Source organism: Trachemys scripta, chromosome 8, assembly GCF_013100865.1.
Source record: "Trachemys scripta elegans isolate TJP31775 chromosome 8, CAS_Tse_1.0, whole genome shotgun sequence".
NCBI lineage: Eukaryota > Metazoa > Chordata > Testudines > Emydidae > Trachemys > Trachemys scripta.
In genome coordinates, this window is record NC_048305.1 from 106240890 (window position 1) to 106260792 (window position 19903).

At 45.4% G+C, this 19903-nt stretch overlaps 1 protein-coding gene across 3 annotated transcripts in view; it reads left to right on the forward strand.

The window, feature by feature from the left end:
• The window catches only part of KIF2C (kinesin family member 2C), a 44493-nt gene that overhangs the window by 21939 nt on the left and 2651 nt on the right, over positions 1 to 19903 (forward strand). For 2 of the 3 annotated variants that reach the window (XM_034779519.1, XM_034779517.1), the window contains 7 exons: positions 134 to 276; positions 3173 to 3377; positions 10172 to 10282; positions 10956 to 11023; positions 17555 to 17666; positions 18564 to 18680; positions 19057 to 19180. In XM_034779519.1, coding sequence (XP_034635410.1) covers positions 134 to 276; positions 3173 to 3377; positions 10172 to 10282; positions 10956 to 11023; positions 17555 to 17666; positions 18564 to 18680; positions 19057 to 19180 — 880 coding nt within the window. The remainder of the gene's footprint in view (positions 1 to 133; positions 277 to 3172; positions 3378 to 10171; positions 10283 to 10955; positions 11024 to 17554; positions 17667 to 18563; positions 18681 to 19056; positions 19181 to 19903) is intronic. The other variant, XM_034779518.1, reaches the window with a different exon arrangement.

Below are 19903 nucleotides of genomic sequence, written 5' to 3' on the forward strand. Positions count from 1 at the left end.
GTATTGAATTGGAAAGTCCTGGAGTATGCATTTCTCGAATGCATAATTCCATGCTATGTACCTGTCCTTTAAACGAGGAAACTGTGAAATAGAGTCTTTACGTGTGCCTCTCCATCTCTTTGCTCAAATACAGGTGTTTGATCTCTTGAATAAGAAGGCAAAACTCCGAGTGCTTGAGGATGGAAAGCAGCAGGTCCAAGTGGTTGGCCTCCAAGAAAGACAAGTCAGCTGTGCAGATGATGTGATCAGAATGATCGAGATGGGCAGTGCCTGCAGGTTTGTCTCCCTGGGCTTCTGCTTCCTTAATGTTTTTTTAGCTTTCCAGCCTTTATTTCCTATTACAAGTTTTTGTAGGATATCTATATAGCCAGGCTTAAAATAAGGGGTAATGAACATTGTCCCCCAATAACGAGCACGTGACTCAGCACCTTGACTCTAAGGGAGAGGAAGAGAATCAGCCAGTAGACCCAATCCCAGAGATAGGAAAGCATGGACATGGGTGTCTTACAATAGGTTTTAAACATGGCTAGCTCATGCGTAATATTCAAAACCTATCAAGATAACTGTCTGGTTAACAGTACCATGGGATGTCTGGGACAGCACCTGTGCACTACAGGGTTCTGAGTGGGAGGCAAGGACTGTCTAATGCAAATTGCTGGTCATGGAACAAATCCGAACTCTTGAAGGCTCTTCCTATACCAGGGTTGAAAAAACAGTGGTGACAGCATGGCTGTGCACTGCTGATTCCACATGTTGTGGTGGCTTCTCTGTGAAGCTCCCCTTTGGTAGCTAGTTGAGTTTTTAGAGAAGTTTTTCCTCCAGTTCAGTAGCAAGCAATCTTGTCATGACTCTGAAGAGGCTAGAAGTGCAATACAAAACTTAGTTTAGAGCAGGCCTTGTGTATCACACTGAATATCTGCATTGATCTACCCTAACCCATTCTTAGTCTAGAACTCCCTAAACACATTCAACTGAACTTGACAATTGAATTTTTTTTAAATCTTTCCAAACTCTAATACTTCCCACAGCAATATGTTATGAAGAGTTTCTTTGTCTCCCTAAAGGTGGGAGGGGAACTTGCCAGCCTTTTCAGAGTGTAGATGGTAATGGAGGTCAGGGGAGGGTGGGGTTATGAAGGTAGCTTATCTACCATCATGCTAAATGTCCACACCCATATGTGACCCTGTCTCAGCATGCCCAGGATTGTATGTCACCTTTTTATCTCCAGCCTCTGACATGAGGGAGTTTATCTTGTGGTAGCTGGGTGTCAGCTCTTGTACACAACCAGCCTTTCAACCACTCATGCTCTCCTCAGGATTCTGCCAGTCCTGTTTTGCTTTGCAGGCTATTAGGTGCACCGCAGAAGTATCAGCCTGTAGTGTCCGGTCCCATGCACAGTAATTACCAAGTCTGCTGTCTCTCCCAAAGGGAATTGTTTGATTCAATATAGGATTCACACTTTGCTTAATACCACAATACTGAGATGTAGTTATAATACAAAAAAGAATCAGTTTATTAATAAAGAACAGAGATTCACATGAGTAGTTGAGTAAGAATATTAAGATCAGGTTACAAATAAAACAAAATATCAAATGCAATCCTAAGTGTACACTGAATAATGGTTACCTTTCCTATTCAAACAACTAGCGGTCCTCTCCAGAATTCCGTCTTTGACAGAGCTGCTGGGTTTTCAGTCCATAACCAGGGTCCAGATTTTCATGAATCCTCCTGTGTCCTACAAAGGGGTTCTTTTCCCTTCTTCGGTAGTCCAGTAAATCTTTGAAATGCACCCCCGAATCAGACTTCTTCCCAGTTGCTTGTTCTCTAGTATGCTGGTGCTATGTTGAGTTCACATCCCCTCCCCATCAACCTGTTTTTCCTGTTGACGCTGCATGCAAATGGGGCTTCCTTTGTGTCAGCTTTACCATGCTTAATTTGCATTGTACAGAGACTTGCCTTCCCTCCTGTCTGGAAGAGAATCTGTTTTTCTTTGTTTAGTTACAGATTTTAAAGCATAGTATCAGTAGGCACACACAATTCATCACGTAGTGTCAGTGCATACATTGCACAACAATAGTGCTGACCAGTGTGTCATCCGATTCCATTTGATACTGCACAATACTCTTCTTGGGTAAATACTCTGAAAGCAGTGTGTTAGGTGTAGTGGGTTTGTCAGGCCTGATAGGAGTTGCTGACAGAACAGAGAGCCCTTTGCCAGCTAGCATTGAGGGATTCTTAGGATCACACCATATACTTGCTGAAAACGTGTAGTGCTGTCCTGCAGCAAACCAAATCTGGACCTGTCAACCCTCCAGGGGTTATTAATTAACATACTTAAAAATCTTTTTAAGGATTTCAGAGCATCTACAGTGCATCAGATAGCATTAACTGCTGGACTAACTTGACTGGTACCCAAGTGTGAATGGTACTAAACAATGGGTAAACTGTTCCAAAATAAGGAACCTGTCTCATCTTGCAGTGTAAACACAAAACATGATATGGCATGGTGTGTGGTCTATTCCAGGGTATAAATGGTAGGGAAACGGAATGAGGGTTATAAGGCTTCAAGAGAGGGCAGGTATCATTCTAGGCATTAAATACCTGTAAGGAATCGGAGTGTAGTCAGTCAGAGGCATTCTAGCTAGGCAAGCTGATTCTGTACCCTGAGACATCTCTAATTGCTGGCAGTGCACACTCAAACTACAAAACATCAAGGTCAGACTTCTGAGGCACAGGGGTTGATGTATTTCCTGTTACTAGTTGGGATTGGTGGTAAACTGCTTTCTGAAGCATTTTTCTCCATGCAATCTGGAAAAATGTTCCTTAGTAATAGTGACAGCCTCCATATACAGCTTCAAAGTCTCTTCAAGAGATGTTTGATTTGAGTCTCAAAGTGCAGCCAATAATGGGAGTGTCTGCAAAGGAGTATGGCAGAGAAGGATTAGGGCTTGATTAAATCAAGCTGTGGGAATAATGAAATGACTTTTTTTTTAATTCAGTTGTATTAATGTCTGGAAGTTTTTGTTAAAACCAAGCAGATAAACTAGACTTTTTACTGACTTCATTTGTGAATAGCTTATGAATGTTCTTGCTTAGTGCTGGGGAGCTAGGCATGAAAGATGCTTTGTGATATCTAAAATTGTAATAAACTTCATCTATATCTCCACTGTAGGACATCTGGACAGACCTTTGCAAACTCTAGCTCCTCACGGTCACATGCCTGCTTCCAAATCCTACTACGCAGAAGAGGGAAATTACATGGCAAATTTTCCTTAGTCGACTTAGCTGGAAATGAGAGAGGTGCAGATACTTCTAGTGCTGATCGGCAGACACGCATGGAAGGGGCAGAAATAAACAAGAGCCTTCTGGCTTTGAAGGTAGAGTATAACTCAGAGCAATGTCAATGTGAATCAGCAAAGGTTGGATGGAAATGCTATTGGATTATCTAATCCATCTTCTTGCAATGCAGGGCTGTTCCTTACAGGATGCTTTTTTAGTCTTTTTTTTAAATGGACAGTCCTCAAAGGAGGCCAACTCTGTACATTGAAAGTTATGCTGCCAGTCTTTCCATTCAGAATCCTTTTGTCAGGAGTCTAATAGCTTAAACATGCGTCTGACGAAGTGGGTATTCACCCGCAAAAGCTTATGCTCCAATACATCTGTTAATCTTAAAGGTGCCACAGGACTCTCTGTTGCTTTTTACAGATCCAGACTAACACAGCTCCCCCTCTGAGCTTAAACCTTGTCGGCCCAGGGACTGCTAGAACATTCTCTGAAGTGCTACCCAAGTAGTGTATTTAAAAATCCAAGCAGTTAGACAATCCTAAAGTGTTCCTGTAAGAGTCCAATAGCTAGAAGCTCTGAGGCAGGGGCCATATCTTCCTTTGTGTCTGTATAGCACTTAGCAGAATGTGGCTTTGACCCTGCTTGAGTCCTCTAGCTGCTGCTACAATAGCTTATTATTGACTAGTTCTTAGAGTGCTTGTTCATGTCTATTCCATTCTAGGTGCGTGTGCCCACGTGCACGGCTGTCAGAGATTTTTGCCTTAGAGGTATCCAGGGGGTCGGCTGTGGTGCCCTCTTGAGTATCACGCTCCTGCATTGGTATATTAGGCGCCGCCAGCCCTACACCCCTTCAGTTCCTTCTTACCGCCCGTGGTGGCTAGTCAGAGCGCCTTTTCCTTGGCTAGCAGTTTTTCGTCCCTTCTGACTTCGAGCCTTAGGACTGTGTAAATAATTTGTTTATAGTAGAGTCCCAATGAGGATTTCTGCTTGGACTGCAACAGGCCTATGCCTGTTAGTGACCCCCCAGAGCAGCTGCCTGACGTGCTTGGGGGAGTCGCATGTGAAGGACAAGTGTTGCATTTGCAAAAACTTTCAGCCCAGGACCAAGAAAGAGCATGACCTCCATCTGAGGGCCCTCCTCATGGAGACTGCTCTTTGCCTGGCTTCCAAGCCTTCCTGTCCAGACTTTACCCCTAGTACTTCAGTCTCAGTGTGTAGCGTACCGGGATCAGCCCAGCACCACTTTCCATCACTGGTGCCCAAAAAGAAGGCCAAGAAGCATGTCTCCCCGGCACCAGGCAAGAAAGACCATGGGGTATCAGGCAAAGGTCCCAGTTCAGGCTGCCCGCCCACACTGGAGCCACATGGACATGCCTCCCCAATCAGGGCCCCTAGCCCCCCAAGGGATCCACCATTGACTCCCAGGAGCTGCAGGGGACCCAGACTTGTGGTGGGGCCGACTCCTTCCCAGACTCTACTGGTGCCTAAAGAGCAGAGGCCTCTATCAGTGCTGACTGCACTGTCTGTGCTGCAGGAAGTGGCAAAGGCTCCCTTCGAGGGCAAGCCAGCCATCAGGACGCCCCAGAGGGCAGTTGAGTGCTGCTGATCCCCAAAGCCAAGGCAGTGCTCTCCTACTCCATGCCACAGATCTCCAGCTTCGCCACCCAGGTCCTTGGTGGTTCGCCCAAGATCACCAGCACCACAATTGCAGTCTCCGCCCTCTTGACGTGGGTCAACTAGGGGGCAGCACCAGTCAGTTTCACTGGCACTGTTCACTCTCCCACCAGTTGCCCTCTTAGCGGAGCCCCATCCCCCACATTGTGGGAATAATCTCCATTGCATTATCAGTCCCCCCGGCACCAGTCCTAGAAATCCAAGCACTGGTCTCCAGCGGTGATGGTTAGCCAACAGACGCAGGCATCAACAGCCCCACCGTGGTTACCGGAAGGGGTTTCCTCTGGCACAGAGGGAGTTCAGCCACTCAGCGAGGCATCACCAGCGCGATTGGGCACTGGAGGCTGCGTCGACCTCTGTGATGCCGCCTTAGCAAAATGGCCAGTGGCCAACACCATGGTCCTATTGGCGTGTGTGGGGCATGCCTGTGATACCGATTCCCCCTTTGCACCATTCATTGGCCGCCACCTCGGAGCAACAGTTGACAGCACCAGGTTTGGAGCGCGAAGCGCATTTGGTGTTCAGGGTAGAGGAGAAAGTGCCCATCCTGAAGCCCTCTTTCCCCCATGGGGGATGATTCCCCGGGGCCTCCCCCGGCAATACAGTTGTCGCTGTCATCCTCCCCTGATAAGGTGGTGGCGGGGTCTTGGAGGGCCAGCCCACCAGACAATTTTGAAGAGCACCAGGCCCTGCTTCGATGGGTGGCCAACAACTTGGGCCTAGAGGTGGAGGAGATGGCCAAGCTGGCGGACGCCCTGTCCAGTGTGCTTCCGGTGTCCACCCCTGCCCGTATTGCACTACCAGTGCATGTTGTGATCTTAAAAAATGCCAAGACCCTCTGGTAAACTGCATCCTCCATCCCTCCCATCTCCAAGAGGGCGGAGAGAAAGTACTTCGTCCCTGCCAAAGGGTTTGATTACCTACATATCCCCCCCACTTCCAGGCTCGGTGGCCGTTTTGATGGGCAACGAAAAGGACAAGCAGGGGCCCACCAGCTCAACCCCCAAAAATAAGGAGGAAATTGTATTCAACAGCTAGCCTTCAGTTCCAGGTGGCAAACCACCAGGATCTCTTGGGCAGATACAATTTTAACTTCTTGAACTTACGAAGGAAGTCCCATGAGTCCCTGCCCCAGGACTTGGCCCAGGAGTTTGACACCCTGGGGGGGAGGGTCGGGTGGCAGGAAGGTGCTCCCTTCAAATGGCGTGGGACGCAGCTGACTTGGCGGCGAGGGTGGTCACATTGGTGGTGGTCGTGAGGCGCAGCTCCTGGCTTCAGACCGCTGGCCTGTCCCAAGAAATGCAGGCGTCAATTCAAGATCTCCCATTTGATGGGAATGGCCTCTTCACAGAGCAGACTGACTCATGGTTGCATGACCTAAAGGACACTTGGGCTGCCCTTCGCTCCCTGGATCTGCGTACGCCGCAATCGTTGAGGAAGCCGTTCCGGCCGCTGCCACCAAGGCCTTGGCAGCCTTGACAGGGGGCTGCAAAGAGAAGGGATAGAGACACGAGCTTTAGTCATTGCTGCCCTTCCTCCTCCCGCTAACCTGTGCAGCCCAGCCCCCTAAAACATCCCAGGGGCCAGAAGCGCTCATTTTGAAGGTGTGCTTGAGAGCAACGTTCTGGTCAACTCCCCGGATCCACCTTGTTCTTTCCTCAACCATCTTCGTACCTACCATTCGGCCTGGTCGCGGGTCACCTCGGTCACCCCTCCCTTTCACCCCCCCCTCTTCAGGGACCCTTCTCATGAGGTCGAGAACCTCCTGCACCTGGGGGTAGTGGAGGAGGAGGTCCCTTGGGACATGAAGGGACAGGAATTCTACTTCAGCTACTTCCTATTCCCCAAAGCAAAAGGGGGCCTCAGACCCATTCTAGACCTGCGATGCCTCAAGTCTCTCAGGAAGTTGAAGATTTGCATGGTCTCCCTGGCCTCCATCGTCCCCTCCCTGGTGTAGTAGGAAGAGAGACTGAGACATAACACCTTGTATTAGAGGCCTGATATGAGGCAAGACCTGCTCACAATCTGGCAAAAACAGGGCTGATATTGCAGAAATACACATTCCTAAGAAGTGCTAGTCAGAGTATTCATGCAAACCGATATCAAGTGGTACCAGAACATCCCGATAGCAATGATAGTACAAAAACATTACCCAAGGATAACAGGAACACGCTGATGCCTCCTAAAAGATAAGGTCAGGATGACAGTATATAAAGGAGAGGTTTTGATTGAAGCAACATGTACAAGATGATGGGTGATAACTAATGATGTCAGGGGGCAGTAACTAACTTGTTTGTCTCGGGGTATAAAGATGTATCTCAAAGGAAGTATCTTTGTCTGGCCTTAGGGAGGAACGGAAAGTCCTGCCGTTCACTGAGCTGGTCAGTTGTTACGAGCATATATGTATTAGTGGTCCAGTAGAGTCTGTGGGATATCCATGCTTTGTCGACAATAAACCTAGCTGGATGGCTTTGTCTCTTAACGGCTCTTGTCATTGGACAGTTCACTCACGGTCTGCCGTGCCAGCTGTCTGCACAGAGCTGGGACCACACACCCACCTACCTACCTACCTACCCTCACTGGTGACCCCTGACTACTGATCAGGTAAGTAAACAAGCAGTCATCTGTAGGAATCGTGATCTAACATAACAAAAAACACAAGCTAGGGAACCCCCTTAACCCCTCCCTACAAATCCCCTGGTTTTTGAAAGGTCTGGAGTGCCTCTACCCGCACATCAGGGATCCTATCTCTCCCTGGGACCTGAACCTTGTGCTGTCGTGGCTCATGGGTCCTCCCTTCAAGCCTCTAGCTTCCTGCTCCCTCCTCCTCTCCTGGAAAGTTTCTTTCTTGGTCGCGATAACGTCTGCCCATTGGGTCTCTGAGATCAAGGTGCTTACTTTGAAGCTGCCCTATACGGTGTTATACAAGGACAAGTCCAGCTGCGGCCGCACTCAGCATTCCTGCCCAAGGTAGTTTCACAGTTTCATACTGGCCAGGACATATACTTACCTTTCTTCTTCCCAAAGCCTCATAAATTGGAACAGAAGTGCAAATTGCATGCTCTGGATGTCAGGAGGCACTTGTTTTCTACATCGTCAGGACTAAGCAGTTTCATAAGTCAACGCAGGTGTTTGTTGCAGTGGCAGACAGGATGAAAGGTTGCCCAGTGTCTGCTCAGAGGATTACATCCTGGATCATGGCCTGCATCCGCTACTGCTACGAGCTGGCAAAAGTGCTGTGACGGGTTGGATCACAGAAACCCCCTGGGGGCTGCCATCTGATGTGCCAAGACTACTTCTGCCCTTGCTTTCCTGCCCTGCAGCCTGGGACTTCAGTGCCCTGCCTGGTTTGAGCCAGACCCGCTAGCCTGCTGCAAACCCAGACCCAGGATCTGAACCACGTCCCCTAACAGCTATAGGCTTAAATGAAAGCAATTTACAGAAGTGTTCCTGTTTTTAACACTCAGATGTCCAACTCCTAATGGCGTCCAAACCCCAAATAAATCCGTTTTACCCTGTATAAAGCTTATACAGGGTAAACTCCTAAATTGTTCGCCCTCTATACACTGATAGTGTTTGCCATCCCCCACCCCCTTCCCGGTATTAATACATACTCTGGGTTAATTAATATTTAAAAAGTAATTTTATTAAATACAGAAAGTAGGATTTAAGTGGTTCCAAGTAATAACAGACAGAACAAACTGAATTACCAAGCAAAATAAAATAAAACCAGCAAGTCTGTCTAATACAGTAAGAAACTGAATGCAGATAAAAACCTCACCAGTTACAGTAAGCTTCCTTTTACAGACTAATCTCCTTCTAGTCTGGGTCCAGCAGTCACTCAGACCCCTTGTAGTTGTTGCCCTTTGTTCCAGTTTCTTTCAGGTATCTTTAGGCGTGGAGAGGCTCTCTTTAGCCAGCTGAAGACCAAATGCAGGGGTCTCCCATGGGTTTAAATAGACTTTTTCTCTTGTGGGTAGAGACTCTCTCCTATGCAAAGTCCAGCTCAAAGATGGCGTTTTGGAGTCACATGGGCAAGCCACATGTCCATGCATGACTCAGAACTGCAGGTAGCAGCCATTGTTCACCTGCTACCTTGAACGTTCTCAAGTAGACTCCTTATGTGGATTGGAGCATTCCAAGATCCATTGTTCTTTAAGTGCTTCTTGATTGGGCACTTAACTTTGCAAATCCCTTTCTAAAGAAGCTGACCAAATGCCTTACAGAGCTTACTTAGAAATCAAGCAAGTATACAGCCAATATTCATAATTTCAAGTACAAAAATGATGTGTACAAATAAGATGAATAGATTCAGTAGACCATAACCTTTACAGAGATGTTATATGGCACATGTAGCATAAAACATTCCAGTTATGTCAGATTTCCATAAAGCATTATGGGATACATCGTCACGAGTGCTTCCACCGGTGACTGTGACTGCTCACTCGACTAGGATGCAGGCTTCGGCAGCAGCCTTCCTAGCCCAAGTGCCGACTCAGGATATCTGCAGGGTCGCTACCTGGTCATCTAGCCACACGTTTACATCTCATTATGCGCTTACCCAGCAAGCCCGAGACGATGCTGGCTTTGGCAGAGCAGTGTTGCAAACCGGACGACCGTGAACTTTGAGCCTGCCTCCAGGGATACTGCTTGAGAGTCATCTAGGATAAAATCGACATGAGCAAGCACTCGGAGAAAAAACAGTTACTTACCTTTCGTGGGGGGGGAGGAGGGATAGCTCAGTGGTTTGAACATTGGCCTGCTAAACCCAGGGTTGTGAGTTCAATCCTTGAGGGGGCCACTTAGGGATCTGGGGCAAAAAATCAGTACTTGGTCGTGCTAGTGAAAGCAGGGGGCTGAACTCGATGACCTTTCAAGGTCCCTTCCAGCTCTGAGATAGGTATATCTCAATATAATTTTCAAGATGTGTTGCTCATGTCCATTCCATTACCTGCCCTCCTGCCCCTCTGTCGGAGTTGCCAGCAAGAAGGAACGGAGGGGGCATAGGGCTGGCGGCACCTAATATACTGACGCGTGAACATGGCACTCAAGAGGGTGCCACAGCCAACCCTACAGAGACTAAGGCAAAAATCTCCGGCCGCACATGTGGGCACGGGCACATGCACACCTAGAATAGAGTTGACTATTCTGTGGAGACTTGTCAACCAAGATGGCAGACATTACATTAATGGGATCTATTTTGCCCCTCCAGGAATGTATCCGAGCACTAGGTCAGAACAAATCTCATACACCTTTCAGGGAAAGCAAGCTGACCCAGGTGCTGAGAGACTCATTCATAGGGGCAAACTCCAGGACCTGTATGGTAAGTGTAAATGCTTTGTGGGCACCTTAAAATGCATGTTCTAATTCTCTATCAATTTATCATCTTTGAGGTTCATAATACTTAAAGTGTGGGCCAACTCTGACAAGTGACTCAGTGGTTTCATATTTGTCTTGGTGACTGCAGGCCAAATTGGATAATTTCACGAGTGAAAAGAGGTTTACCTTCTTTCCTTGCATCAGAAAGCTGGTTCTTGGCTGGTGATGAGCCAGAAAGGCTGTGCATTCAGGGTTTAGATATTGCTTTATAAATACATGAACCAGAAAGTCCGTGAAATCTGCTGCCCATCCCACAGCTTTACAGGGATAAAAGTTAGTGAACTTTCTTGAGTCAAATCCCTGATGCTTCTGAGTAACCGCTGGGAGCAGGGCCAGAGTAAATTGCTGAGTAAACTTGCACTTACTCCTGAATGCTGACTGAGACAGCATTTTACTCTGATAGAACATTAGTGCCCTTTCAGAAGCCCAAATGAGCCAGTGGCAGAGCTGGGAATAGAAACCAAATTCCCAGTTTTAAGACTTTCTGTAGCGGTCAAAACTTCGTGCAGTGTTCTAGGAATAGTTTTGCTTTCTAGAGAGCCTTTGTCTTGTCAGGCAAAGCATTTATCAGTAAGCAAAAGCTTGACACCTGCTTATTATCTTCCATTTGTTTTCAGATTGCAATGATTTCCCCAGGCATGAGTTCGTGTGAGTACACCTTAAACACCCTGAGATATGCTGACAGGTAATGGCCTTTCTCACTTGTATCAGAGGGGTAGCCGTGTTAGTCTGAATCGGTAAAAAGCAACAGAGGGTCCTGTGGCACCTTTAAGTGTACATCTATACTTACTTCCTGGTCCGGATGTAAGCGATCGATCTGGGATCGATTTATTGCGTCTTGTCTAGACGTGATAGATCGATCCCGGAAGTGCTTGCCATCGATGCCGGTACTCCTGCTCGGCGAGAGGAGTACGCGGCATCGACGGGGGAGCCTGCCTGCCGCGTCTGGACCCGCGGTAAGTTTGGACTAAGGTACTTCGAATTCAGTTACGTTATTAACGTAGCTGAATTTGCGTACCTTAGTCCGAAGTGGGGGGTTAGTGTGGACCAGGCCAAAAACTTGCATCTGAAGAAGTGAGGTTCTTACCCACGAAAGCTTATGCTCCCAATACTTCTGCTAGTCTTAAAGGTGCCACAGGACCCTCTGTTGCTTTCTCACTTGTGAATTTCTTCTCCCATTGCAATGGGGATCATGACTCTCTAACTCCCGAGCAAACATTTTTGTCGCCCGCCTTAGGTCGCTCTTCAGAGCAGCTTGGTTTTCTATGTTTGTTCTGACTCCAGGTCAAATCTGCTCAATCAAAATGGGTTCTAAAAGCCAATTTAGAGCCTTCCTGGCTAGGGCATAATTACCAATAAAGAGAATGCATTGAAACCTTGGTTACGTTTCCTAGCTTTCAGGTTAGGGTTGCACTTTAAAAATGGCCTGAGAAGTGAAAACAGGATTTGTTCCCTCTTCTGCTGCTTGCAGTTGTATAGAAGCCAAAAGGGGAGAGTGGAGGGGTTTAAAAAAATCTGCCTGCCTTTACCTTAGAAGGATCAGGAAGGTGAAGTCTTGCCTTCCCTGGCCTGCTATCAGCCTTGGAGAACTCAGAAATGCCCAGGCCATGTTTGGTTGGTTTTTCTTCCTGCTATTTGTCAGGTATTAGTAAAATGAGTGTTTATTCTAAGCTGCCTGGATACAAATTGCTTCACTTCGTATCCAATGTTGTATCCAATACCAACTAGCACTTAAGGCTATTTTCCAGGGGAAAAAACGTTTGGACAAGACCTGAATTTCTCTGGTGAGAGAAAAAGCAAACTCTTTTTTGGAAAAACCCAAACCTTTCAGGCCCTTTATACTTTGTCGAAAGGAATCAAAAGGGCACAAACTCTAGTGTTTCCTTGTTGCGGGTCATCAAAGGCAAACTGCAGAGTGACTATCTAATTTAAAATTACATTAAATTTATGTACCAGTTGTGTTGGGGTAGTCTTGCAAATAATGCCAAATCTCCTGAATGGTCCCTTTGCCCTACAAAGCTGGCTAAAGGGATGTGTAGCCCATAAATCTGTATGTTAACTTGCCAAGCTGTCTGGAGTTTTTTTAAGTTGTAATTGTTGGCTAAGGCATTAGGCAGCGTCTCATCTGGTTGGGAGATGTAGTTGGTAGAAGATCATAGGTAGCTGGTGATTGATGTTGATGGCACATCTGATCAAATCAGAATGGTCCTGAATGCTACTGACTTTTAAACAGTAGTTAGTATCCCACAGACTTATTAGTGTCAACCTTGCAGCACGAACTTAAATATTTACGGCCCTCATTACCGTAGTATCTGAGTGCCTCACAATCTTTAATATAGTTGTCCTCACAATGCCCCATTCAGGTGGTAGTATTCCCACTTCAGATGGGGGAAAATGAGGCACAGAGCTGACTTGCCTGTGATCACACAGGAAGTTTGTGGCAAAACAGGGAATTCAACCCAGGTCTTTGTAGTCACAATCTAACCCTAGCCACTGGACTATCTTTCCTCTCTTCCACTCAGTTTAGTGACTTGTTGAATTCTTATTTCTCTCTAGTCTGAGAAATTTAATAGTACTGCATTCAATCTCATAAAGTGAGCACTGTACACTTTGTATTCTGTATTGCAATTGGAATCAATATATTTGAAAATGTAGAAAAATATCAAAATATTTATAATTTAAATTGGTTTTCTATTGTTTAACAGTGCGATTTTAAAACTGATTAATCACGACTTTTAAAATCTAATTTGTTTTGTGTTAATCGCTTGAGTTAACTGTGATTAACTGACCTCCTGATTAGGAGCCATTAGAAAAGGAATAAATAATGAGACCGAAAATATCATAATACCACTACATAAATCCATGGTGTGCCCACGCCTCAAGTACTGCATGCAGTTCTGACTGCCCCATCTCAAAAAGATGTTAGCATTGGAGAAGGTACAGAGAAGGGCAATACAAATGATTAGCGGTTTAGGACAGCTTCCATATGAAGAGATTAAAAAGGGACCTGTTAGCTTAGAAAAGAGATGACAACTGAGAGGGAGGATATGATAGAGGACTATAAAATCATAAATGGTGTGGAGAAAATGTCCCCTCCCCTCCCCCCAAGGGTCACCCAACAAAATTAATAGCAAGTTTAAAACCAAGAAAAGGAAGTACAATGTTGCCAGGGTGTTGTGAAAGCCAAAGGTATAACTGGGTTAAAAAAAGAACTAGATACATTAATGGAGGATAAGTCTGTCAGTGGCTATTAGCCAAAATGGTCAGGGATGCAACCTCATGCTTTGGGTGTCCCTAAGCCTCTGACTGCCAGATGCTGGGACTGGATGACAGGATGGATCACTTGATAACTGGTCTGGTCTGTTGATTCCCTCTAAAGCATCTGGCACTGGCTGTTGTCCAAAGGTAGGAAGATGGATTAGATGGATCATTGGTCTGACCCAGCTTGGGTTAGACATTTTTAAATTCGTGGGTCCAAATAACCTGCAACAAGAGTGTTGTGTTTTGTTTTTTTTTTGTTTTTTCCCCCCCCCCCCCCCCCAGAGCTTGCTGGTCTGACTTTTTTTTTCAAGAAGTCTTGGGGCACTGGGGAAGTCCCAGAAAATGGGAAAACGCTAATATTGTGCCAGTTTTTAAAAGGGTAAATGGGCTGACCTGGGTAACTATAGACCTGTCAGACTGATGAGGTGGCTAATGGGGGACTCTATTTTTAAAGAATTAAAGGTAGATAATAGAACTAATGCAAATCAATGTAGGTTTATGGAAAATAGATCCTGTCAAACTCACTTAATTTTTTTGAGATTACAAGTTTGATTGGTAAGGGTAATTGTGTTTGATGTAATATACTTAGATTTCCGTAAGGCTGTTTAAATGTCATGCAGTATCAAGTAAGATTAAAAAACCAGAACAGTACACATTAAGTGGATTAAAAACTGGCTAACTGATGGCTCTCAATGTAATTGTAAAAGGGGAATGGTCTTTAAGCAGGTGTGTTTCCAGCAGGGTCTAACAGGCACCTGTTCTTGGCCCTGTGCCATTTAACATTTTTCTCAATGACCTGGAAGAAAAAATAAAATCACTGAATGTTTGCAGATGATCCAAAAATTGGGGAAGTGGTAAATAATGAAGAGAACAGATTACTAATTCAGAGCGATCAGAATCGCTTAGTTAACTGGGCACAAGCAAACAATATGCATTTTTAATATGGCTAAATGTTAATGCATAAATCTAGGAACAAAGAATGTAGGCCATACTTACAGGATGTGGGTGACTCTCTACTGGGAAGCAGTGATCCTGAACAAGATTTGGGGGGGTCATGAGGGATAATCAGCTGAACCTGACCTCCCAAGGTGACACTGGCCAAAATTGCTAATGGGATGTTGAGATGCATAAACCGGAATCTCAAATAAGAACAGACAGGTTATTTTACTTCTGTATGTGGCATTGGTGTGACCACTGCTGGAATATTGTCCAGTTTCTGATGCCCACAATTCAAGAAGGCTGATAAATTGAAGTTCAGAGAAGAGCCTTCAGAATGATTAAAGCAACAGAGGGTCCTGTGGCACCTTTAAGACTAACGTAAGTATTGGGAGCATAAGCTTTCGTGGGTAAGAACCTCACTTCTTCAGATGCAAGAATGATTAAGGCATTTTTTCTAATCCTTTGAGCTTCTTGAGTCTATCCCTTTAAACTATTTAGTTTAACAAAGGGAAGGTTAAAGGGGGACTTGATTACAGACTGTAAATATCTATGGGGGAAAATGGGCTCTCCAATTTTTCATGAAAAGGTCTAACGTGATCCAGTGGCTAGACACATTCGGACTGAAAATAAGATGTACGTTTTTTATTGGTGAGAATAATTAATTAACCATTGGAACAATTTACCAAGGGCAGTGCTGGATTTCTCCATCTCCGACTAATTTTAAATCAAAACTGGATTTTTTTTTTTTTTTTTTTTTAAATCTGCTCTAGGAATTATTTTGGAAGTTCTATGGCCTGTGTTAGACAGGAGGTCTGACTAGGTGGATCAGAATGGTTTCTTCTGGCCTTGGAATCTGGGGGTGAGGGGAGAAATCCCACTGATGCAGAACTTGTCACTTTTGGATGATGCCTGATGTTAAAGATCAGGCACCTGCTCTCCACAGGTTTCTATTCCTCTGCAGTCTTCCTTTCTGCAACTTTCCCCAGTATCCCACGAAAGGCCATTAATTATCAAAACCTTATGAAGGGAGCGGTCTCTAGTTCATAGATGTAGATCTGCTGCAATCATTTTCTACTGAGGTGTTAAATAGCGTTTTTTTTGTCTTGGATAATCTCTTTGGGTAGATTGACTATTGCTAATCTTGACACATGTTCCTACATGCTTCCAAATCTGATGTTCCACTTTCAGGTCATTGATCATAATACCTCTTTTCCCCAGTCTCTAAATTCCTATGTTTCGTATATGGGTGTTGGGAGGTGATGGTAACAGCTGCAGTTGCTCTGAGATGGAATCTTCTTTCACACTGACCTTACTTGGGCCTGGTCTATGCTACAGAGTTGGGTCGCTGTAAGCTGCCTTACCTTGACCTAATTACGTCAGTGTCAACACTACAGCCTTGCTCCTACTGATGTAAGTGCCCAACTACACTGACGTAATAACTCTGCCTCCAGGAGAGGCATAGTGCTTATATCAGTGTGGTCAGGGCAATCCAGTGTCTACCCAGACACTGGCTTACAACTGCCCATGTCAATTTCACAGCTCTGCTCTGCAGCAGGGGGCTCACAGCTGGAGCCACGAAATTGACAAGAGAGGCTGGTAGGCTCCCTACTAGGAAATTGAGCCCTGCATGGAGCTCACAGCTGCCCTCTCCCCACCAGCTGGGCTCACAGCTGGAGTCTCCAATCCCCCACCCTGAGGTGACAGCCTCAGCTGTAAAACTGGCACTGGGCTCAGCCCAATTTCACAGCAGAGAGCCTACCAGCCTGCTGTGTCAATTTCAGAGCTTCAGCTGTGAGCCCCCTGGCTGCTGTGAGCCTGAGGCAGTCATGACATTGACAAGAAAGGCTTGTAGGTTCCCTACAGCGAACCCTGTGCCGTGCTCACAGCTCAGACTGTCACCCTGAAGTGGGTGGGGGGCTCCAGCTGGAGCCTGGCTACTGCCTGGGCTCTCAGCAGCCCCCCCCCCACCCCTGTCTGTTAAGTCAATGCAAGCGCTCCTAGTGAGGATGCACACCACCGACAGGAGGAGGGTAGTGTGGACATGAAAAACTGCAGTAATTACTGCACTGGCTGTACGTTGACTTAAGTTTGTAGTGTAGACATTCCCTTAGTCCAGTTTCCTTACGTCAACGCCAGTCAAACAACTTCTAGGTGTAACACTGGAGAAAGGTCACTGCACTATAACCATCTAGTGCCTGTTGTGTGCCCAATTGCATACCGGGGGTGGGGAGGGGAGTGCAGTATATGAAATATACCATGGCAGGTTTAACTGCCATAAGTGGCTTTAAAGCTCTTTAAGGAAATACCTAAATCTGGATACTGACTGCATGGAGCTGAGAAGCAGAGTTTTGATGCCTTTCAGCCGTCCGCCTCGGAGCCATAACATTTGAATAAATGGTTCCAATAATCACAAGTGTCCCTTGCTCAGATTATTCATGGTTATGGGAAAAAGGAGCTGGTGGGTTGATTTGGTGACCATCCCCCCTTCCAGGTAGGTTACAGCTAATTTAGTACTGAGTATTCAAGTCACAGCCTCTGTCTCGAAGCAGCTCATAAAGCAAATGTTTAGCATTTAGGTCAGCTAACCCCAATGACTGCTTAAAGTCCTAGCTGGTAATGACATCTCAGTTTGGGAAGTTCGTCTACAGTTAAAGTTCAACTGACAGTTTTCAGTGTTGCCGACCACCTTGGCAGTTTGTCTCTGATAGAAACAGTGGCTTGATTAGACACAAGTCCTAGAAGCCAGGTAGACCTATACTGATGAGGCACCTTGGGAGAAGCACCTCCCAATTGTTAAGGAATTTAACCTCCCAGCACCCCTAGGAGGGTTTTTGCTACCCATGTGTGTGCTGTGTGGGGAGATAACGTTCAAGGCTGTCAACATGGCATCTTTCTCCGAGCCGAATGCTGGCTTGGAGAGGTCTGGAAGTAGCAGTAACTATTTAAGGTGACCCTTACCAAGTAACAGTTTGGGGCAAAGCAGACTTTGTCATAAAGCAGTCTTCCTCCTGTGCAGAGTGAAAGAGCTCAGTCCTTACAATGGTGGGAGTGGTGAGATGCAGAATTGTATGGAAACAGAGAATGAGGAACTGGACAGCAGTGAAGAAGAGTCAAGTCTTCAGCATGACGTATGTTGATACACTCTATAGTTAATGGTTTTCCCACACTTCAGTTTATGAAATCTACTTCAGAGACCAAATAACCAGCGCTAGGTACTATGCTACCAAAAGCTAGTAATGCACACTTCAAAGCAAAAACTATGCTCTTGATGCAAAATTGCAAAAGCATCTAAATAGGTACATTTGTGCTAAAAAAAAAAATTGGAAAAATAAAAACAAACCATAGATTGTAGTAAATGATTTGGTCTCTTACTTTATAGTGTAAGTTCATCTGTGTATACATTTGGGTTACTAAAAACAAACTTTATCACGGGGCATCGCACAAACAAAAACATCCAGAAAATATCCGTGTACAGATTAAAAAAAATCCCTTGGGCATCTAAATTACAAACTTGTCCGTTGCATGCTAGTTGCCCAAATAGGGTAGATTGAAGTGCAATCAACTATAGAGATGTTCTAAAGACTACTAGCCAAGCCAGGTCTAACCGTTATTAAACTGATTTTGCTTAATATACACCCGTGGTTTAAAATTTCCCATTAATATATGGCTAAACTTGATTATTGTGTAAAAGCAAATCTATCATTATTGTATACTTTGTTAATATAATAGCATTTTATCACAAATGTGCACAAAATTCAATGAATGGGCAAAAATCTATTTTGCAGTCTAGTATCTTTCACACTAAACTTCAAAGTTTAAAATTATTGGTTACATTTCAGAATTATTTAAATTTGCAATATCTACTTAAAGCAGGGGTAATAACCCCCCACACACACTATTTTAAGCCTCAGACAGTGAACGTAGCCAAGCAGCTAGGAGTAACCGGCTTTGGGAACAGAATTTGGAGGCTCAAAGAACAATTTCTCTATACTTACCAGGGATTTGTTTCTTCCCATGAACACTAGCTCTCCAAGGAGGAGGAAGAGGAGTTGTCTCCCCATATGTCCAGTTTCCGTGAAGCCATGACTCAGATTAGTGAACTGGAGGAGAAGGCTGTAGAAGAACTCAGAGAAATGAGACAGGTATGTTTGACGATTCGGGTGAGCCCAAGTTGTCTTCTGCATATTGATATCAACTTGCCATATTTGAGTAAACTGTGTTTGGGCGTTCTAGGAACTGGGATTGTGATGCACATGGGAATTAAATGTTAAAGAATGTTCACCTTTTGCTCATTAGTGACTTATTCTAGCTGTTTCTTTCCCACCCTCTCAAGATAAACTGGCTTGTGGTAATGTCTAGCCGCTACCAGTTACAACCTTCAGATGGTTGGTGCTGGCATTGGCAACGGACTGTCTTCAGAAGCTCCGATCTGCTTAACAGAAGCATAGGACGTGCCATGAAAACATTCTGAACTTGCACAAAGCCACTTCCTAATCAATGTCACTTTTCTAAATCTAGAAGATGACTGAACTCAATGACCTGTTGGAAATGACAGAGCAACCAGACTATGATCTGGAGACATTTGTGAACAGAGCCAGATGCTTCATAAAGGAAGGATCAAGAAATTTCATCAGCATGGGAGGTAAGCTGGGACTACTTCAGAGCTTGCTGTCAATGCATACCTTCGAAGCCCGGTTAGTGGGACTTCCTTGTAAAATATTCTGGGATCCTTCTGGATGCAACTCATCCTCTTCCACTGCCTCCTGTGGTGGGGACAGAGCTGAGGTGATTGTCTAAGCAAATGGTATGTGCTGTTGCCTATTCTTTCCTAAGCAATATTCTGGCTGGTGTCGTCCACTCACTAACCAGTTAGTACAGAAAAATCCTTTCCAAGGGTACAACGTAACTCGGTGATCCACAGTACCCAGTGAAGCCTAGCCAAGGATGCTGAGCGTATCCTGACTTGTCTAGGATATGATCATACGTTTTCCCTTGTTGGAGGGACCAGTGACCGTTTCAAGGTATAGGAATGGATGCTGTATACCCCTGGAAAGCTTGGGATCTCTGCCTTCCATTGATGTATACCAGTTATTTTGGTCACTCCCAGGAGAAGGAACATCAGTTTAGACTGGGTCTTAAGTCTAACTTGTAACAGTTGCTGATATGCAGGTTCTAAACATGGCTTGTGGCCGTCTACCACAAGGCAATATTTGTAGCCACTGCAGCGAGCTATGTCTTGCCAGCACCCAGGGCTGGTGTGCACTTTCCTTTTTTTAAATCCAGGCCATAACACTTGCTGTAGGGACTCAGTTCCCCCCTCTATGCGCATATAACCCAGCTCGCTGGCCCTTCTTCCCAGATCTGT